The sequence below is a fragment of the Haliotis rubra genome, unplaced genomic scaffold (assembly GCF_003918875.1).
Source record: "Haliotis rubra isolate DU_JTF1 unplaced genomic scaffold, ASM391887v1 Scf704, whole genome shotgun sequence".
Lineage (NCBI taxonomy): Eukaryota > Metazoa > Mollusca > Gastropoda > Lepetellida > Haliotidae > Haliotis > Haliotis rubra.
In genome coordinates, this window is record NW_025767418.1 from 31459 (window position 1) to 48712 (window position 17254).

Here is a 17254-nt window from a genome sequence, read left to right on the forward strand (position 1 = left end):
GTGATTCTCATCTTTTTGTAGCAAACAATGTATTGAAAAGCAACAGAATATTATGAAAGGTAACAATTGACAGTTTTAACAACAACATTCTACCCTTGTATCTGCTCAGGTTGTAACTTGGTTCCTGTTTGTCAATGGCATCAATGGTTCGGTGAAACCACAAACAGCTGGACGACCTATCTTCAGACTCCACTATTCCTCGTGTGATTTCAGCCTCGGTCACTGTAAACGATACAAGGCCAATTTCAGTTTGAACCGAAGGCATAAGGGTTGTTTCCAGTGGAAACTGATCACAACACAAAGAGTACAAGTCAGTGTTGCATACCGGACATGACGTAACGGTGAGCTGTCTTTGTATCAAGTTTCTCATTGGCTGCTTTCACAAGGGCTTTCTGCATGATTGTATTCTGATCGTACCAAGCTGCTTTCGCGGACTTCTGTTTTTCTTCATTCTCATCTCGAAAGTCTGGTAGAATGGAGCTGATTGGTTGAAGAAAGTAGGTCGGGGGTACGGCATTGTCATCTCTCTTGAACCAGCTGATGTTAAACAGAGATAGGACATCTTCCATTATGCTGCACAATTGCCGTGTTGCTATATGTTGGTTCTCTGCTGTTAGTTATTATATTGCACATATGTTGGTGCTCTGCCTTTCGTTAAAATATACTTCTTCTTGCTATACCCTTCCTGCTGTTCAGCTTTTAGGGGATAAGATAAAGCAAGCAATTGTACACTTGATATGGGTGCCATTTGCATTATAAACATTGTATCTAAAGGCTAGTGCTAATACACTGGTACTAATCAAGCAGTATAAGCAGCCACACATTGACACAGACACACACACACACACACACACAGACAGAGACAGGCAGAGAGGCATACATGCACATCCCGATATTTGTAACGTTGAGTGCTATTTCAGCTCACACCCATGTTTTTTTGTCGAATGTCCTATACCAGCAACTGGCGTGTACATACGTTTTTAGGAGCCCCAGTGCTTCTTCCCCTTCCATTGCAGCAATCAGTGTATCAAATTCAGTTGCCTCAACTTTATTTGGGAAGTCACGGTAACCATATTTGTGACTTAGAAATGTCTGGAGGGGAAAATATAAGCAATAATATGTAATAAATACTGATAAGGTATAATCATCTGCACGGAAGACTGGCCATTATTGCTTCTCACTGACGCAAAATTACTACAATTCCAAAGATAAACTGTTCACTCCCTTACTTATGAAGGTGGTAAAACATAAGCACACTAAATATCATTTCCCCGGAAATTAGCTGAATCTGAATGTGTTTAAAGAATACGTAATCGGCATATGATGGAAAATCGACCAACAGAATCTTCAACACTTACTACAAAACTAGGTCCGGTTGACAACTTCTTGCAGAGATCAATTTCCCTCAGACAGAGTTCTGTCCCCATGTGGTCGTCCGTGGCCTCATCTCTGATGCCCCATCTCATGTCCACCACCTGGAACTCGTACCCCTGCTGCTGACACACCTCCTTCAGGGCGGGGTACGCCCTCTCCATCAGGGCGTTCCTCTCGTGCCATGTGTCTGTACAACAAGAGATATACAGCGGCATTAATGAGAACACACCTTACTCTTACATGTAATACTAGCAATTATGGTAAATATAGGTGACAAAAACCTTTCGATATCCATAAGAAAGTGGAGTCGAATTGTACAAAGTGAAATAAGTTGGTCTGAAATTGTGTCAACTGTGGACTATCAGTAACGAATTGACAGTTCCCTAAGCAATTTTCAAAATTATGCATTAATTCAAAGTACATGCATTATAATGGATACAACAACCAAATCTACCATAATGCACATGCAGTCAAAATGCATATCGAAGCAGAAAACGTGATTCTCATGCATTACAAATGTACTGCATAAAATACCTCGCAGTTTCGTAATTACCTTCTTTAAATTCTGGATTTTAAGTCTGTTCTCGCAATGTCTTATTACTTTGGTGATGTATAAAATCGAAATAACTTATCATTTTGAAGGAATGTCATGTATGTCGTCCTTGACATTGTCATACGTGGTACTCAGCTCCTTGTGCGTACACTAGTTGCCTGGATATGTGCGCTACATAAATATCCTTTAATAAACAATAATAATATATTGTCAGAGTTGAAAAGCAGAACGGTACCTGTGAATGTGCTGCTTGTGAAGATCCGGACAATTTTGGCTGTAGACGGACATTCTACTGTCACATTACCACGGATGACCTCATCTGTATCTGATTTCTTCCCGTGATGCTTTGGGTGGTCTCTGTGTCGATGACTCGTTCCAGGTCTCCCTGCATGTCGGCCGTCTTGACGCCGTGACTTCAACTCAGTTTTCCTTCTGGTAATGGTTGGTCGAGTTTTGACCGCATCTTCAGTCGTTTCCACGGCAGGCTTCCCAGAGACATTATCCAACTTAGTTCCTTTTTCGCTTGTAGAAGTTTCCTTCCTATTAGTATTAGCAAGATCAACTCTGGAATGACGAAATGTATACTGATGATCTCATGGATGTTTCTCCAGTGAAATATGGAGTGGGTGAGTGAGTGGGCTAGTGAGTTGGCGAGTGAGTGATAAGAGTGTAAGTGAGTATAACATCGTTCAGAACCGTTACAGTATTTCAGTTATATCACGACCTTAACATATAGAGCGTTTTACCATCATTATTTAAATGCACTCAACTTAATGGATCTTAATGGATCAGTGTGGCATTGTACCCCACCAACATCGATGTTTGCTCATGATTCTTGACACTGATTGGCTGGACCCGACCCGATTGTTTACACGCTGTCATTGCATGGCTGGGGTATCGCTGGGCGCGACGCTAAGCAACAAACACTTACTTTGTATGAAACTTGGGTGAGTGGCAGGTACAACTGTTGAGGGCAGACATGCTAACCCTTTCTGGAACAATTTGTGTCACTGCAATTTTCAGCGATCCATTTTCATAATTTGCATCTATATTTTTACTTTCGAGCATACTGGAAGTTGTTCTTCAGATAATGGAAACCATTCCATGTCTTGACGTTTTGAATCGAATATGATGAATATAGCAGGTTTAATGGCGAATTTCATTGATCAGTGACAATGTTGTTTGTTTCCATTCACACATTAATAGCTTCGTTTACAGATACACAAACTGCAATAAGCAGATTAGGTACTTTGTAAACATATTGGGACAGAAATTCATGAGGGAAATAAAACGTCAGTTCAAAATTCTCAACGGGACGTCATCGTGCTTTGAAGAAATATATTCGAAGCATTGAACAGACCAGAATTTAATCGTATAGTCTGCCCATGAGGCCAGTGGTACAGATGATTGGGTAATGTTGGGTGCATTGTGACACAGTGCTTCAGGATATACTGGTCTGGAATTGTTTGACGTTGTTTTGTCGTTTTGGAGCATGCTGTTATAAAATAGTGTGGTCGTTTGTATCGTACAACCTCATGCATCGTAGGATTTTTATAATTATACAAGGGCACATATCTTGATTATAAGTAAGTATAAGCTGGACATGTATCTGTGTATATCTTTCTATATCTATATATATCTATCTATCGATATATGTATCTATCTCTTTATCTATATAGTGTAAACAAGCATTTCATCATCTAAGTCGTCGAACATCTTGTGCCGTCACTATTTCACAGTGATTCATAAACGCATATTTATGACAATGTCGTACTTTTAGAATCGAGATTTTTTATGGATGTTTAGAGAATTTAGTATCTGTAAAATTGCATCGACTGTCATGATCACATTGTATCTTTATGGATTTATCATAAATCATTCGAACAACACTGCAATTGTTCAGAAGTCTTCTTAAATGTAGTCTTAATCGATGATTGATATTTTTCAGGTTGTAGTTAGGATTTTAGGTGCCGTATTATTTTTAGCCTTTGTGAATTAAATATACAACCTGACGACATTTACTAAAGCCATCAGTAAACAACGTATACCTAACAAATGAAACAAAATGTTTAAAACAGCTTGAAACAGCAGTGCTTTAATTATTAGAGTTATTAAAATACCATGATTTCTATAGCATGATACCACTTTAATATGTTCACTATTAATAACTATTTTCCACGTTGTGATAGAGGTGGTAATCTATTTCAAAATACCATACATTTACTCTTATAAATGTTTGTTGTTTGTCCTATTTATAACAGCATATTTCTAAACTAGTTATTTGGTTTTGCAGATTCATAACAAACTGAGCATTCACACATCTACTGCCAATTAGAGCCAAATATATTTCATCAACATCACAATTAATAGTGATAACATGTCATCGCAATTCATAACAGTTACTTCAAAAATATATCAACAACTTTTGCTGTAGAAACCCGAATATGCATACTATGAACCAGCCTTTTCACTCTAATAAACTGGGAACAATTAGGAAATTAGCATATGTCTCATTTTAACCAACGCCCCAAAAGATCAACAATAACTCATGAGTGTAACATTGTTAATTAAAACGGTTAAATGCATGTTCAGACAGAGTTTATTCTGTGATGATATTGTGTATAATACGTGTATATAACATACATACGTTGTACATAATGTTGCAAACATGTGACACAGAGCGCGTCCTGAGTGTGAATAAAGTAACAGTAATGGTGAGAGCATACATCCTTATCTAACACAGTGTCAAATAAGGCTTGAACTTTGCGATACAAACACTCTAGTGCATTAAATACAATTCAATGGATGATGCATTGTGTTAAGAGTAAATACAGTATTTATTTCATTTCAACCGTATCCAAAGCTTTCCTATGCTATTTTATAGGGCCAGTTTTCGCTTTACACCAATCGAATTTGTTTCTGACGATAGTCAAAACTAGGTGTTCATATGCATTGACCTTTCTTATTGAAATCAACAAGCAAACAGTAAACTTTACTTCCTTAAATATTTATGTGATAGTGACTGAAGAACAGCAATGTTACCCTGTCTTAATCCAAACTATGATTCCGATATGCACTTTTGAACCAAAGAGTAATTGATTACTGATGTAAAAATGTTCCCCATAATATCTAGAAGTTGGGTACCTCTTTAAACACTGGGTTTAAAAGAGAGTGGTAATAATAATGGCAGTCACACATGCTAGACAGGCTTTAATTATGTCCGTTTTGATTATTTTTATCATAAATTCTGTCCTGTTTATTTGGTGGGTCAGTTCATTAAGCATGTATATTGACAAACCTGATCGTTTAAGAACAACGGATTCTTCAAGTGCCCTCAACCTTTGGCACGGACACGCAGACACATACACGCGCAGGCACACACACACGCGCGCGCGCGCGCTCACATACACACACAGACACCGACAGACAGAGACAGGCAGACAGACACACACAGACACACCGGCCACACACACACACACACACACACACACACACACACACACACACACACACACACACACACACACACACACACACACACACACACACACACAGGAAACGAATATCAAAATGTACATCCCGATACAGAGTTCTTGTGAAAAATGTAGCACTTGTTATACCATTTGGGCCCATCATTTCACCTACCCGCACACTGGTTGTTTTACTTCCTCATGCCCGAGACTCAGTTGCCCGGGGTGTGTCTGAGCACTGTTACCACAACCCATTGGTGACACTCGCCGTCATGCTTTGTTCAATGACATAGTCTACAGGCGCCTAATGGGCAAGTCTATAACCCCGTGAACCGAACATGGATTTGACGGACAAATAACCATCAATCACCCGGAACGAAGGTATATGTGTTGAGGTAGTTGGACTGACAGCGGGTTCGCTGAATGGAATACCGTCCCCGAGGTCGATAATATTGAATGAACGACATAGTGTTGTAAGGCGCGTGTGTATGTGCTGCTATGGCAACAGGGAGCTCTCTTGTAAACAACCACGTTCTGCTACGATGGAAATAGTCACGTGTAAATTCACAATATGAAGGCATATACAACAAAAACGATGACACGTACGTGAGACATGTGTTATTATTTCATGCGAGTGGTGACTAGTTACAATCTAGAATGCACTTCGAATGGATGGATAATCTCTGGCTTTGTCAACAACGTTCTGCGGGTTGTGTCTTGGCCACTGTGTTAAAAATATGGAAGGAAATGAGATCGATGAGAATAAGAATCCTATCTTACCTTGCATTGATTGTGGGGTTTAGGAAAATGTTACTTGCGACGGACGACTGTCCTGGTTTCCTTCGATATAACGCGGTATACATGGTGTACTCTATACAGCTATATCTTCACATTGAGTCGCCATCACACCTGTCCATTTCGCTCCAGCGAGGAGTGGTCAATATCCCAAGTTAGATCGCATACGCTTGAACAGATAAATGTAGTCAGTCTGTGGGTTGTCTATCCATTACCTGAAATCTGTTGTGTTACTCACTACGGCATACCAGTACTGTAACCATAAAGGCGTTCTACTTTACACGAGGAAGATATCAGTCAAGCGTCATTGACTCGCGGTCCACGCATACGTTGGTAGGGCGTGTAAACAAACCCCGAGAGCACTGAAGGAGTAGATAGTTGAGCTAGAGCCATGGCTCCGTTCTATGTTGTAGCTGCTATGGTGTTGGTTATAGGTCTTAGTATGTATTGAGTATAGAATAGAAATGCTACATCATACAAAAGTTAACTACAAATTCACTCCTTGTAAGTTAGATTTTTTATACATATTGACAAGTTTAATGTATTGAAGATTTCATGGACCGCCGCCATGTACAGCTGGAATATTGCTGAAAGCGGTGTTAAACGACAAACAAACGAAAACAAAGTTTAACAAGTACACCATACTAGTAGTACGGCTCACATTCATGAATTCCCGGTAACGGTTATACCATTCGCTGATTGCTTGGAAACATAACAACATATCACAAATGTGTGTTATAAGTGAGTGAACATTGTACCTGTGTTAGCTATCGAACTGTGGAGAGGCGGACAGTGAAACACAAGCAACTATTATAACGTTATGATTGAGTGAGTGAGTTGAGATTTACACCGCTTTTAGCAATATTCCAGCATCATCACGGCGGGGGGACACCAGAAATGGGCTTCACACATTGTACCCATGTGGGGAATCCAACCTGAATCTCCGGCATGAGGACCGAATGATTAAAGAATGCCGCCATAGATTTAGAGTGTGACATTGCTCAATCGATAACCATATGGTGTGTTTTATCGTCGAGCTGTGTTAGCTAACAATTTACTTCAGCTAAATAGAATCTGCAACTGATTACACAGAATAAAATGAACTAATTCAATCAGGGATTGTTATTGTCATTTGAAACATCACAATTTAGTATTTTCCAAGGCCATGGTTCACATAAGCCTTACACACAAATTATAATACAGACATCGTAATCTGCCATCTTGATGACATTACGGTTGATGTAAGTGATTTGGCTAAAATGGCCATAAAAGAAACATACTGTTTACAAAACAAATATCAAAACTGCAATTAGCAAGCGACATTAGATGGAAGTCGAGGAGGCCTCGAAACAATGTCTTACAGCCAGCTTGTTCAATCCGGGGACATCTGGAAAGATTAACCATTTTTAGGTTAACATTAAAGGTAGACAACTTTAGCTTATACTTATTGTGGATAAACCCCACATGCTGCCACTGACATGAGATACGAATATGTGGACTACCGAATCTAGCTGTATGAAATTACTTCCACATAACATTCTGGAACTTGAAGATTAACACAATAATCACAAAGCAATAATTCCTTCAAGGATAGGTCTTGAGTCTAGTAATGCATATTCTAAGTACAACCATGCTAACCTGACACAATCTCTGGCAGGGACATCGGGCTTATTGCTGAGTGAAGGGACAGAGAGATCACGGTGTATCACAGAATTATTTATCTAGATGTGTTAGTATATATTATGTACTTTGTGGTTAGCATGCTGGCCTCTCATGCCAAAGGCTCGGGTTCGAATCTCCGTTGGAGACACCAAAATTTGTGACCTGGGTCTCATACTGTGTTGTGTCCCTGGGAAAGGCACTTCGTCCACATTGCAATCAGTCCACCCAGCTGTTCAAAGTGGGTATCCGAGAAGCGGATGTACGGACCTACACGGTCGCGCGAATTAGCGCTTAGTAGCAGGTAATAATGTAACATCAGTGAGCAGCATTGCGTTGGATTCTAGGCGAGAACATTATTGTTATTATTTTTTTCAGATTAAAGATGAAAATGCAGCAGAGAGGGTTCGGGTGATCCTGGCACAGTCAGGCTAGTAAGGCTCATCATCAGCTCAGGGCCCTCGCCCCCTCTACACGCAGCCCAGAATGCGAATGGGACTTCTCCCAGGAAACACTGCCTAGTCGCGCCCACCAAGAACTTTCCGGAGAATATGAAGGCTCCCCAACACTGCAGCCTTCTGCATTACACAGAAGGTTGTACTCCCGATGGAGAACCCGGCCACTCTCCTGATATGCGCCAAGAGATCAGGAGGTACCAAACCAAGGGCACCGAGAATAATGGGGAGCCTGACGACAATGTGTACTTGGGATGAAAGCGAGACATTTCAAAGGCGAGGTCCGCATATTTATCATGCTTTTCCTGAATCTTGCCAATCACGTTGCTTTCAAAAGGGACAGAAACGTCAATGATATAAATAAATTCATTTGCTTTATCAAAAAGGACAACATCAGGTTTGTTGGCAGGAATTCTTCTGAGGCTGTATATGGCCCTATTCCACAGAAGTTTGCACGGTTCAATTATTTCGTCTCACCTGGTATCATTACCAAGCCAATGCATGTGACACTCTGGGCATGGTAACTGGTTAAGACGTGACTGTTGATATGACCACTGCAACATAACTTGACTATTGTTTATAGCGGCGCAAAACACTCACTCACTCACGATCAAAAGCACGCACTTTCTCTAGTAATTGTTTCCAACTCATTGTATTCATCGTGTTATCTGTTTTAAGATTTCAGTTGTAGTATTTATGTAAATATTACACACATTAACGCTTAAATGAGTTTGGATTTTATTCCTGAGGTAATGTTGTTTGTAACGAAATATGTATCAGTCTTTCTTGTAGAGCCATATGATGAATATGAAACTGAATCCTTCACCTTGGCACTGTGCACGCGGCTACACGTAGCATTTTATTTCAGGAATAGGTAGGTAAACAAACCGTGTCCTATATCTGTCACTTTAAAGTTCCTATACAACACACAATTCAGTTATAGAGTCATATGTAGTTATCGGTCTCCTCTTCCAGTCCAGTACATTACTGATAGAGTACAGTATACCAGTTGCACTATAAACTAATAATGATAGTTGATGGCTCATTCGGATTTGAAATTGAAAGGTATCACTTATTTCTGATGTAAATTGGTATTTCTATTTTCTCTGTGTATTAGAACCACTACTTAGTAGATTTTCACATTCACAACCATTAACCTTGTGAATTTTAAAGGTATCCTCAGAATGTAGAAAGGACTCCCAGCAACTGATATAGACTCATAACGAACCATCCATGTTCTAGTTTCTAATATTGCAGTACAGACATTGTAACTTTTTAGATTGGCAGGCCTTGTTTGAAGTTTGAATAAGATATTCCGGTTGAACTTTTCCCTCTCGTCCCATCCGAACAAATCAGATTTCAGAGTTAGTCCATGGAGAGCCGGAGGACATCAAGCTCGAGTCATCATTTTCATCATCGATGTCACTGTCCACCTCATCGATCTTCTTTGTCAAGATCATCCGGATCATCAGCTTCATCCGTGTCCATTACCAGTTGTAGTTTTAGTTGAACCGCTGAGTATATTTAATCACATGTTTAGACAATATTTATGGAATTGAAACTATGGAATTTGACAAATGTTGTTTGGTTTGAAATTCAGACAGTGCATAAGAAACGTGTTTAGATATATTTAGATACAGGAAGATACATAAATAATCCGTCTTCAAAACTGTCTATAAAACAAATAATAAGATAATTATAGTACAATCGATGTATTCCTCCATGTAAATAGGATTGTTATGCTCGCTGTGCTTGACATTAAAACAAAGGGCTAATGACAAATGCAAAAGCCTCTTCACTCACCAGTGTCAATCTGAGTGATATGTTCACTGTGAATGTTGATAGTTTACGACAAATGGTTGATTAAATATGTCATTGAACACTTACTGTCAGGTCCATAGATGTCAGGGAAACTGGACAAAGGCTTGAAGGCTTCCCTGTTTGGGTCATCTGCAGATCCTCCTGCCAGACTCCACACCACTGGCTTCCTGAACTCTCGGAAGTAGCCTACCACATGGAAGCCATCTTCGGTGAGCGATAAATCTCGTGTCTGTAAGGAATGCCATAAGGTCAAATTTATACCATAACGTATAAACTGTAATGACATCACGGTGCCTAGAGGACTTGCATGTAAAATTTCTCATGAGGCCGGGGTTTTTTTATTAAATGGTTAACGGATTTTTTTCCAAAAAACCTAGGGTCGGTGGTCGAATAAAAATAAAAATAAAATTCAGAGTCTTCAAATTTTTTAAGTGTTTGTCTCAACATTTGAGTCGGTAGGATTAAATTTTTTTCAAAATTTTGATAATGTAAGAGAAGAGTAATTATTGTGAATCATAAGAGTGAATGACTGAGTTTTCTAAACTCTGTAATAATATCAAAAAGATGTTGACATCACCTGTAGAATGCGGTTACCTCACTATTACAATCAACCTAACATCATTTAATAGTCGTTGCTTGGTGACAGTGCAACAATGGTATGGACAGTCTGGACATGCCTATATTCCATATTTGAAGCATCGAATATATAGGACTTGTCATGTTTTCAGTGTAATATCTCTGCAAATAACATTATGAGATGAGAGGTAACTGATATTGCACTGGAAACATGAAATATCCTCTACATTTAATAAAGTGAAAGTACAAACAAGGGACATATTCATTACTGACTTTAATACTGCCCAGTTGCCTTTGACTTGTTGCTTATTTGTTTACAAAATGCAGAAATCAATGACTAAATTTGAACATATTAAACAAAATAATGAAATAGTTGGAGTGTTTTCAATGAGTTAAGTATTTTCTTACTCTATATGAAATATCCATACTCAACAGAAATGTTTAAAGACCACCTCGATATCTACCAAGTATCATGTGGGTCATATTAAATATGCACTATTAAATACTTCAGCATTGACAACGGAGGTGGCCCTTAACCCTTTTTGCTGATCATATTCACCTGCGTAGTAAGTGATCTCAATGGGACTCTGGCAACTGAGGGCCTCCCTCACTCTCAACAATAAGTGCAGTTTGTGCTCTTCTACTCTCCCCAAACTACTAGTCCTCACACAATTTTGGTAGTCAAATTTCAATCTTTAATAAACCAAAAAATTAATTTGACTTACTCAAGCAGTATTGGTGTGGTAGATCTATCATAACAAATAAACACATAATATGTTTTGGCATAGTTTAATTGAGTCATGACAGACAGATGGATATGATCATATTATTCAAATAATACAACTACAACGTAAATAAGTTAATATTTAATGAAAATGCAAGCTTACACATTTATAATGTTCAGATAAACCACGAAAGGAGCACAAAATGCGGCGATTTTTTCCATTTGTAACATGCCATAATTATAAGTCTGGTATGAGGATCGTGATTGGTCAAAACCACACGCGTGATCTAAGGCAGCCAATCATACTACAGCAATGGATACCGTCCTCATAAACGAAAACCTTTAGATTCAGACAAAAGCTTTGTGTAAAATCATGCTATTCTGAACGTGTTACGCACAAGATCACTACCTATACGTATATTCTGGACCTTAGTGGACGTATCGTGCTAGGTTATGACCTATGACAAAAATGCTTCATGCATATATTTTATCATTAAACATCGTGTCCGAGCGCGAAGTTCGAGGTGACGGAAGCCGAGATGTCACTTGAATTACATTACACGATCGCACAATAAAGATGGAAATAGTAAGTTATAATGTACGTTTGACAACTTTTATGAGTAATGGAGTACTGTTATTGAATATATTCTTCAGTTTATTCAATTTGTTTAATTATTATCTCGAAACATCGTTACTTTGCTCTTTGACAACTTTGATGTGGACCCGTTGCCGAGGCATGTGTCCGAGAATTGTTTTTTCAATACCATTGGGAAAATAGCTCATAATTCTAATTCTGTCGATGATATATAGTCATTTGAAATGTAATAAGTGTTTTCAGACATTGCTATTGATTCGTAGTCGTGCCCGCGATTTTTCTAAAAGTGAAATATTTATTTCTGAACCAGTGCAGATAGACGACTGATTTTAATATCGGGAATGTCCGTCGATACTTTTTTAATGTAGGTTTTGATACCCAGGACTCGGCGGTAATAAAAACCACTTCTCATTGAAATTTTATTTTTATTTGCCATTGCCAAAAATTAGGGTCGGCGGATCCGTAAACCAATTAATAAAAAAATAAACGGCCTAACACAGAGCCCTGCGGGACTCCACGCTTGAGGATAACTGCCTTCGAGTACGCACAGTCAATGTAGACGGATTGGTACCGAGAAGTGAGATAGGATTGAAACCACGTTAGAGCGGACTCGACAATACCAAATTTGATCCTCAGAGTATGCAGTGATCAACAGTATCGAAAGCGGCACTTAAATCAGGAAGCACCAAAAGCGCTACCCTGTTGTTGTCAAATGTTCAGCCGCACATCATTGAGAATCTTGAAGAGACCTGCTTCGGTGCAGTGGTGAGCACGGTAGGCAGATTGGTGATGATCATGAAGGTTATTCTCTGAGAGATACTCAGAGAGTCTTTGGCTGGCTGCTCTTTCAACTACTCTTGATAGGAATGAAAGATTGGATACGGGACGATAATTTTTTAGTTGATCTGAATAGGGTTGATTTCTTTAGCAGGGGTTTCACAGTTGCTGATTTGAACTCGACAGGAACAGTTCCAGAGCAGAGACTACCATTTATTACTGACTTGATCACTGGTAGGAGAATGTCAATGAACTTGAGGACAATTCGAGTTGGTATTGGGTCGAGAGCACAAGATGTTGGTTGGTTCTGATAATTTTGGGTATGTCGGAGTCAGTGTACTCATGAAAGTCCGTGACTCTAAAGGATACTGTCGGAGTAAGATGCTTACTGGTGTTCCCCTGTTCAACCTCATTTTGCATCATCGGAGCCCGGATTTTGTCGACCTTGTCTGTGAAAAAGTAAGGAACTGGTCACATGGTGTATTTGTATCCTCATGACATAGGAGAGGGTTGTCTGTAGGCTTGCCCAATAAACTGAAGAGAGTTTCATACATGCTTCTTGTATCCTGCATGCTGTTCTTGATCTTGTCATTGAGATACATCTGTTTTGCTCGTTCGATATACCTTGTTTCTGGCCTGCATGCTGTTCTTGATCCTGTCATTCAGATACATCTGTTTTGCTCGTTCGATATACCTTGTTTCTGGCCTGCATGCTGTTCTTGATCTTGTCATTCAGATACATCTGTTTTGCTCGTTCGATATACCTTGTTTCTGGCTGAACAATAAATCTGCTGATGAACCTCCAATTCTGATTTGCGCCAGGCTCCCTCTGCAGTTCTCCTGTCAGCTTTTGCCTTGCTAATCTCGGGAGTCATGGTCCAACACGCAGATCTTTGAGTCACCAACTTTGTCTTCTCTGGTGCGTGTTTGTCCAGGAGTTGCAGCAGAGTACCGATGTACAAATCAACAAGTTCACTTGGATCTGTCAGCGGATCGAGAAAAAGAGGGGATGTCAAAAGATCTGAACGAAATGCTTCCCTGTCAATTTGTTGATGTTCCTACATCTAACAGACATCTTGGGTACTGGAGGACGATCAACAGTTAACTCCACTGTGATGAGAGAATGGTCGATATCTGAAGATCAGTGACCCTGACGCACTTCACACAGTTAACATCATCCTTCGTTATAACCCAGTCAAGGATGTGACCTCGCTGGTGTGTGTTCTCATTTACAAGTTGGACACAATTCTGATAATTGATAATCTGAGTTTTGACATTTTGATCATCTCTTGGTCATACGGATTGTCATAGTGGATGTTGAAATCACCAAGTACAATCATTCGTGAGCGTTCCACACACGCGTATTCCAACAGTGTAGAAAATTCATCATGGAAATTAGTAAATGACAAATTGTTTCTTCTCGATGGATTTGGCCTGTATATTGCAATTATCTTTGTTGTCATGCTTCCGACAGTCAATAAAAAGTTTAAAGATTCAAACGACATGTATTGTCTGTTGAAATCATCAGGTTTTAGTTCTATTTTCAGTGTTGATCTAAATATAACAGCAAGTCCCCCACCGCTTGTCTCACGTGGCAAATGTGAACATTTGTATCCAGGGGGCGTCATTGATGCTATTTTCGATTCATCACCAGAGTGTTTCAGACAAGTTTCAGTTAACACAAGTACATCGATGTTGGAATCAACAATCAGCTCAGCAATATCTTCACACTTATTTCCAGCAGATTGAACGTTTAGTAAACACATGTTTAATTCTTTAGATTTGTTTGGAGTTGGTTGGTTTGCACACTGGCTGATCACACTGATTGGTCTTTGTTTTCTCCTGCCAGATCTGCTCCCTCTTCTATTGTGTTTCCTGCTCCGAGAGCTTCTTCTGTGATTGACTGTTGAGTAAGTCCATAACTTGCGTGATCACACCGATGTAACAGATGTATTGTTCAAGTGTCCTATCTCCAGCAACTTGTCTCTGGTGTATGTAACAATGTATTCAGGTCGCGTACTGGAGCTTGGGTTAATCACATTTCACAAAGGCCCCTATTGTCTCTGTCCAGATAGTCAAAAATAGTACACACCAAAACTAACACACAAATGCATACAAAAGTTACTTTATCCAAATGAAATTTGAAAAACATTTTACATCAGCTGATATAAAAGACCCTTGCAAATGTCCATGCAACATTTGAAAGATACACACAAAGTATATCCACAAGAAAATAGGAAAATAGGCAGAGCAGAAAGAAAGCCGTAGAGCCTGCTAGGCGCTCCAAGCTCTACCCAATTGTCTACATTTGGTAAGAAGAGAATTTGTCCACAATACTGTATTTTGAAGGAGAGGCGCATCTTTACTTCTATTTTTACCAACTGCCCCATAGTAGACATATATACTGAGGTAACCAAATTAGGGAACACCACTCTCAGATGTCCTCCATTAGCGCTGTTCAAAGCTAATGATGAAAACTTGAAAATATTAAAGGAACGCTTGAATTTTCCTGTGTTCCTTTATTAAAGAGTGGACACCTCTATATTCATTATCCTAAAGTGTTAAGGCGAGGTACATCTTCACCAACAACACTACACTTTGATTAAGAAACAATCCAATAAAGAAGCAACAAACATGTTCCCATTAATCTACCTACCGGAAGATGAGACATACACCAGCCAGTAGAATACCCTTTGTTTCTATTATTCTACCTAGCGAAAGATGAGACATACACCAGCCAGTAGAATACCCTGTGTTCCCATTATTCTACCTAGCGGAAGATGAGACATACACCAGCCAGTAGAATACCCTGTGTTCCCATTATTCTACCTAGCGGAAGATGAGACATACACCAGCCAGTAGAATACCCTGTGTTCCCATTATTCTACCTAGCGGAAGATGAGACATACACCAGCCAGTAGAATACCCTTTGTTCCTATTATTCTACCTAGCGGAAGATGAGACATACACCAGCCTGTAGAATACCCTGTGTTCCCATTATTCTACCTAGCGGAAGATGAGACATACACCAGCCAGTAGAATACCCTGTGTTCCCATTATTCTACCTACCGGAAGATGAGACATACACCAGCAAGTAGAATACCCTGTGTTCCCATTATTCTACCTAGCGGAAGATTAGACATACACAGGCCAGTAGAATACCCTGTGTTCCTATTATTCTACCTAGTGGAAGATGAGACATACACCAGCCAGTAGAATACCCTGTGTTCCCATTATTCTACCTAGCGGAAGATGAGACATACACCAGCCAGTAGAATACCCTGTGTTCCCATTATTCTACCTAGCGGAAGATGAGACATACACCAGCAAGTAGAATACCCTGTGTTCCCATTATTCTACCTAGCGGAAGATGAGACATACACCAGCCAGTAGAATACCCTGTGAAGCAGAAAGAAAATGTCGATGCAAGAGAAAAGCCAGTCCCCAGACACATTCAGTTTGGCGGATAGGGCCAAATAGCTGTAAATTTTACATGAATAAAAATATGCTACTTACAATCCGTAATGACACCAAACGAGACACAGCTCTGGCCATTATACTGAACTTTAAACGAGAGAAATTTCTCTTACCGCAGGGCAACACTTTGCAGAAAAGGCGCACATCAATGACAAGACTGTCCAAAGTAGAACAGACAAGTCTTTACCCTTTGATGACACTTTCAAGAAAGGACACATAATTATGCACTAGACTGCCAGCAGAAGAACATGTCTGTACACTCTTGATTACCCTCTTCACTGCGCCATGAAGAAAGGCGATATCGTCAACCACTAGACTATACTTTAAACTGACTGACTGACTGAGTTGGTTTTACGCCACTTTTAGCAATATTCCAGCAACATCACGGCGGGGTACACCAGAAATGGGCTTCACACATTGTACCCATGTGGGGATTCGAACCCGGGTCTTCGGCGTGACGAGCCAACGCTTTAACCACTAGGCTTCCCCACCGCCCCTGGGCTATACTTTAAAGAAAAGAGACTAATCTCAAACAACTTGGCTGCACTTTGAGAGTCACATTTTAGAGCAGACACTGAAACTTACAGTAGGCAGTTCCTGGTCCAAGTCTACACCATAAATTCTCCAATTTTGTGACGTCACACTGGACAACAACGCACCGATGGTTGAACTGTCTGGAGTGGTTCCAATGAATCTGAAAAGATGGAACACACGTATCAGTTACAATCCTGATTATAAAGACTGTCTATTCTTTTGCACTGACTATTGATATTGACTATCCCCAGAAACAGATTACATTTGGTGGAAGGGGCCAAATGGCTTTGAAACTTGTATGATCACAAATTTCCATGCGCTGCTACACAGTAGCTTTATACCAAGAACCTCTTTTTGGAATCCTGTAAAGGAGCCTTTGATATCAGCAGTTTTACCTGTACATTTAAATACTTCCTTCGAATGTTATGATTTTACCTTCTGGAA

The 17254-nt window shown here is 39.7% G+C and overlaps 1 protein-coding gene across 1 annotated transcript in view; it reads right to left on the reverse strand.

The window, feature by feature from the left end:
• LOC124258963 (NACHT domain- and WD repeat-containing protein 1-like) overlaps positions 1-17254 on the reverse strand; it is a 110141-nt gene that overhangs the window by 16912 nt on the left and 75975 nt on the right. The window contains exons 2-6 of the mRNA XM_046693031.1: positions 2163-2491; positions 1359-1561; positions 977-1092; positions 326-537; positions 94-222 (exon numbers count right to left, since the gene is read on the reverse strand). Of these exons, the coding sequence (XP_046548987.1) occupies positions 94-222; positions 326-537; positions 977-1092; positions 1359-1561; positions 2163-2491 (989 nt within the window). The remainder of the gene's footprint in view (positions 1-93; positions 223-325; positions 538-976; positions 1093-1358; positions 1562-2162; positions 2492-17254) is intronic.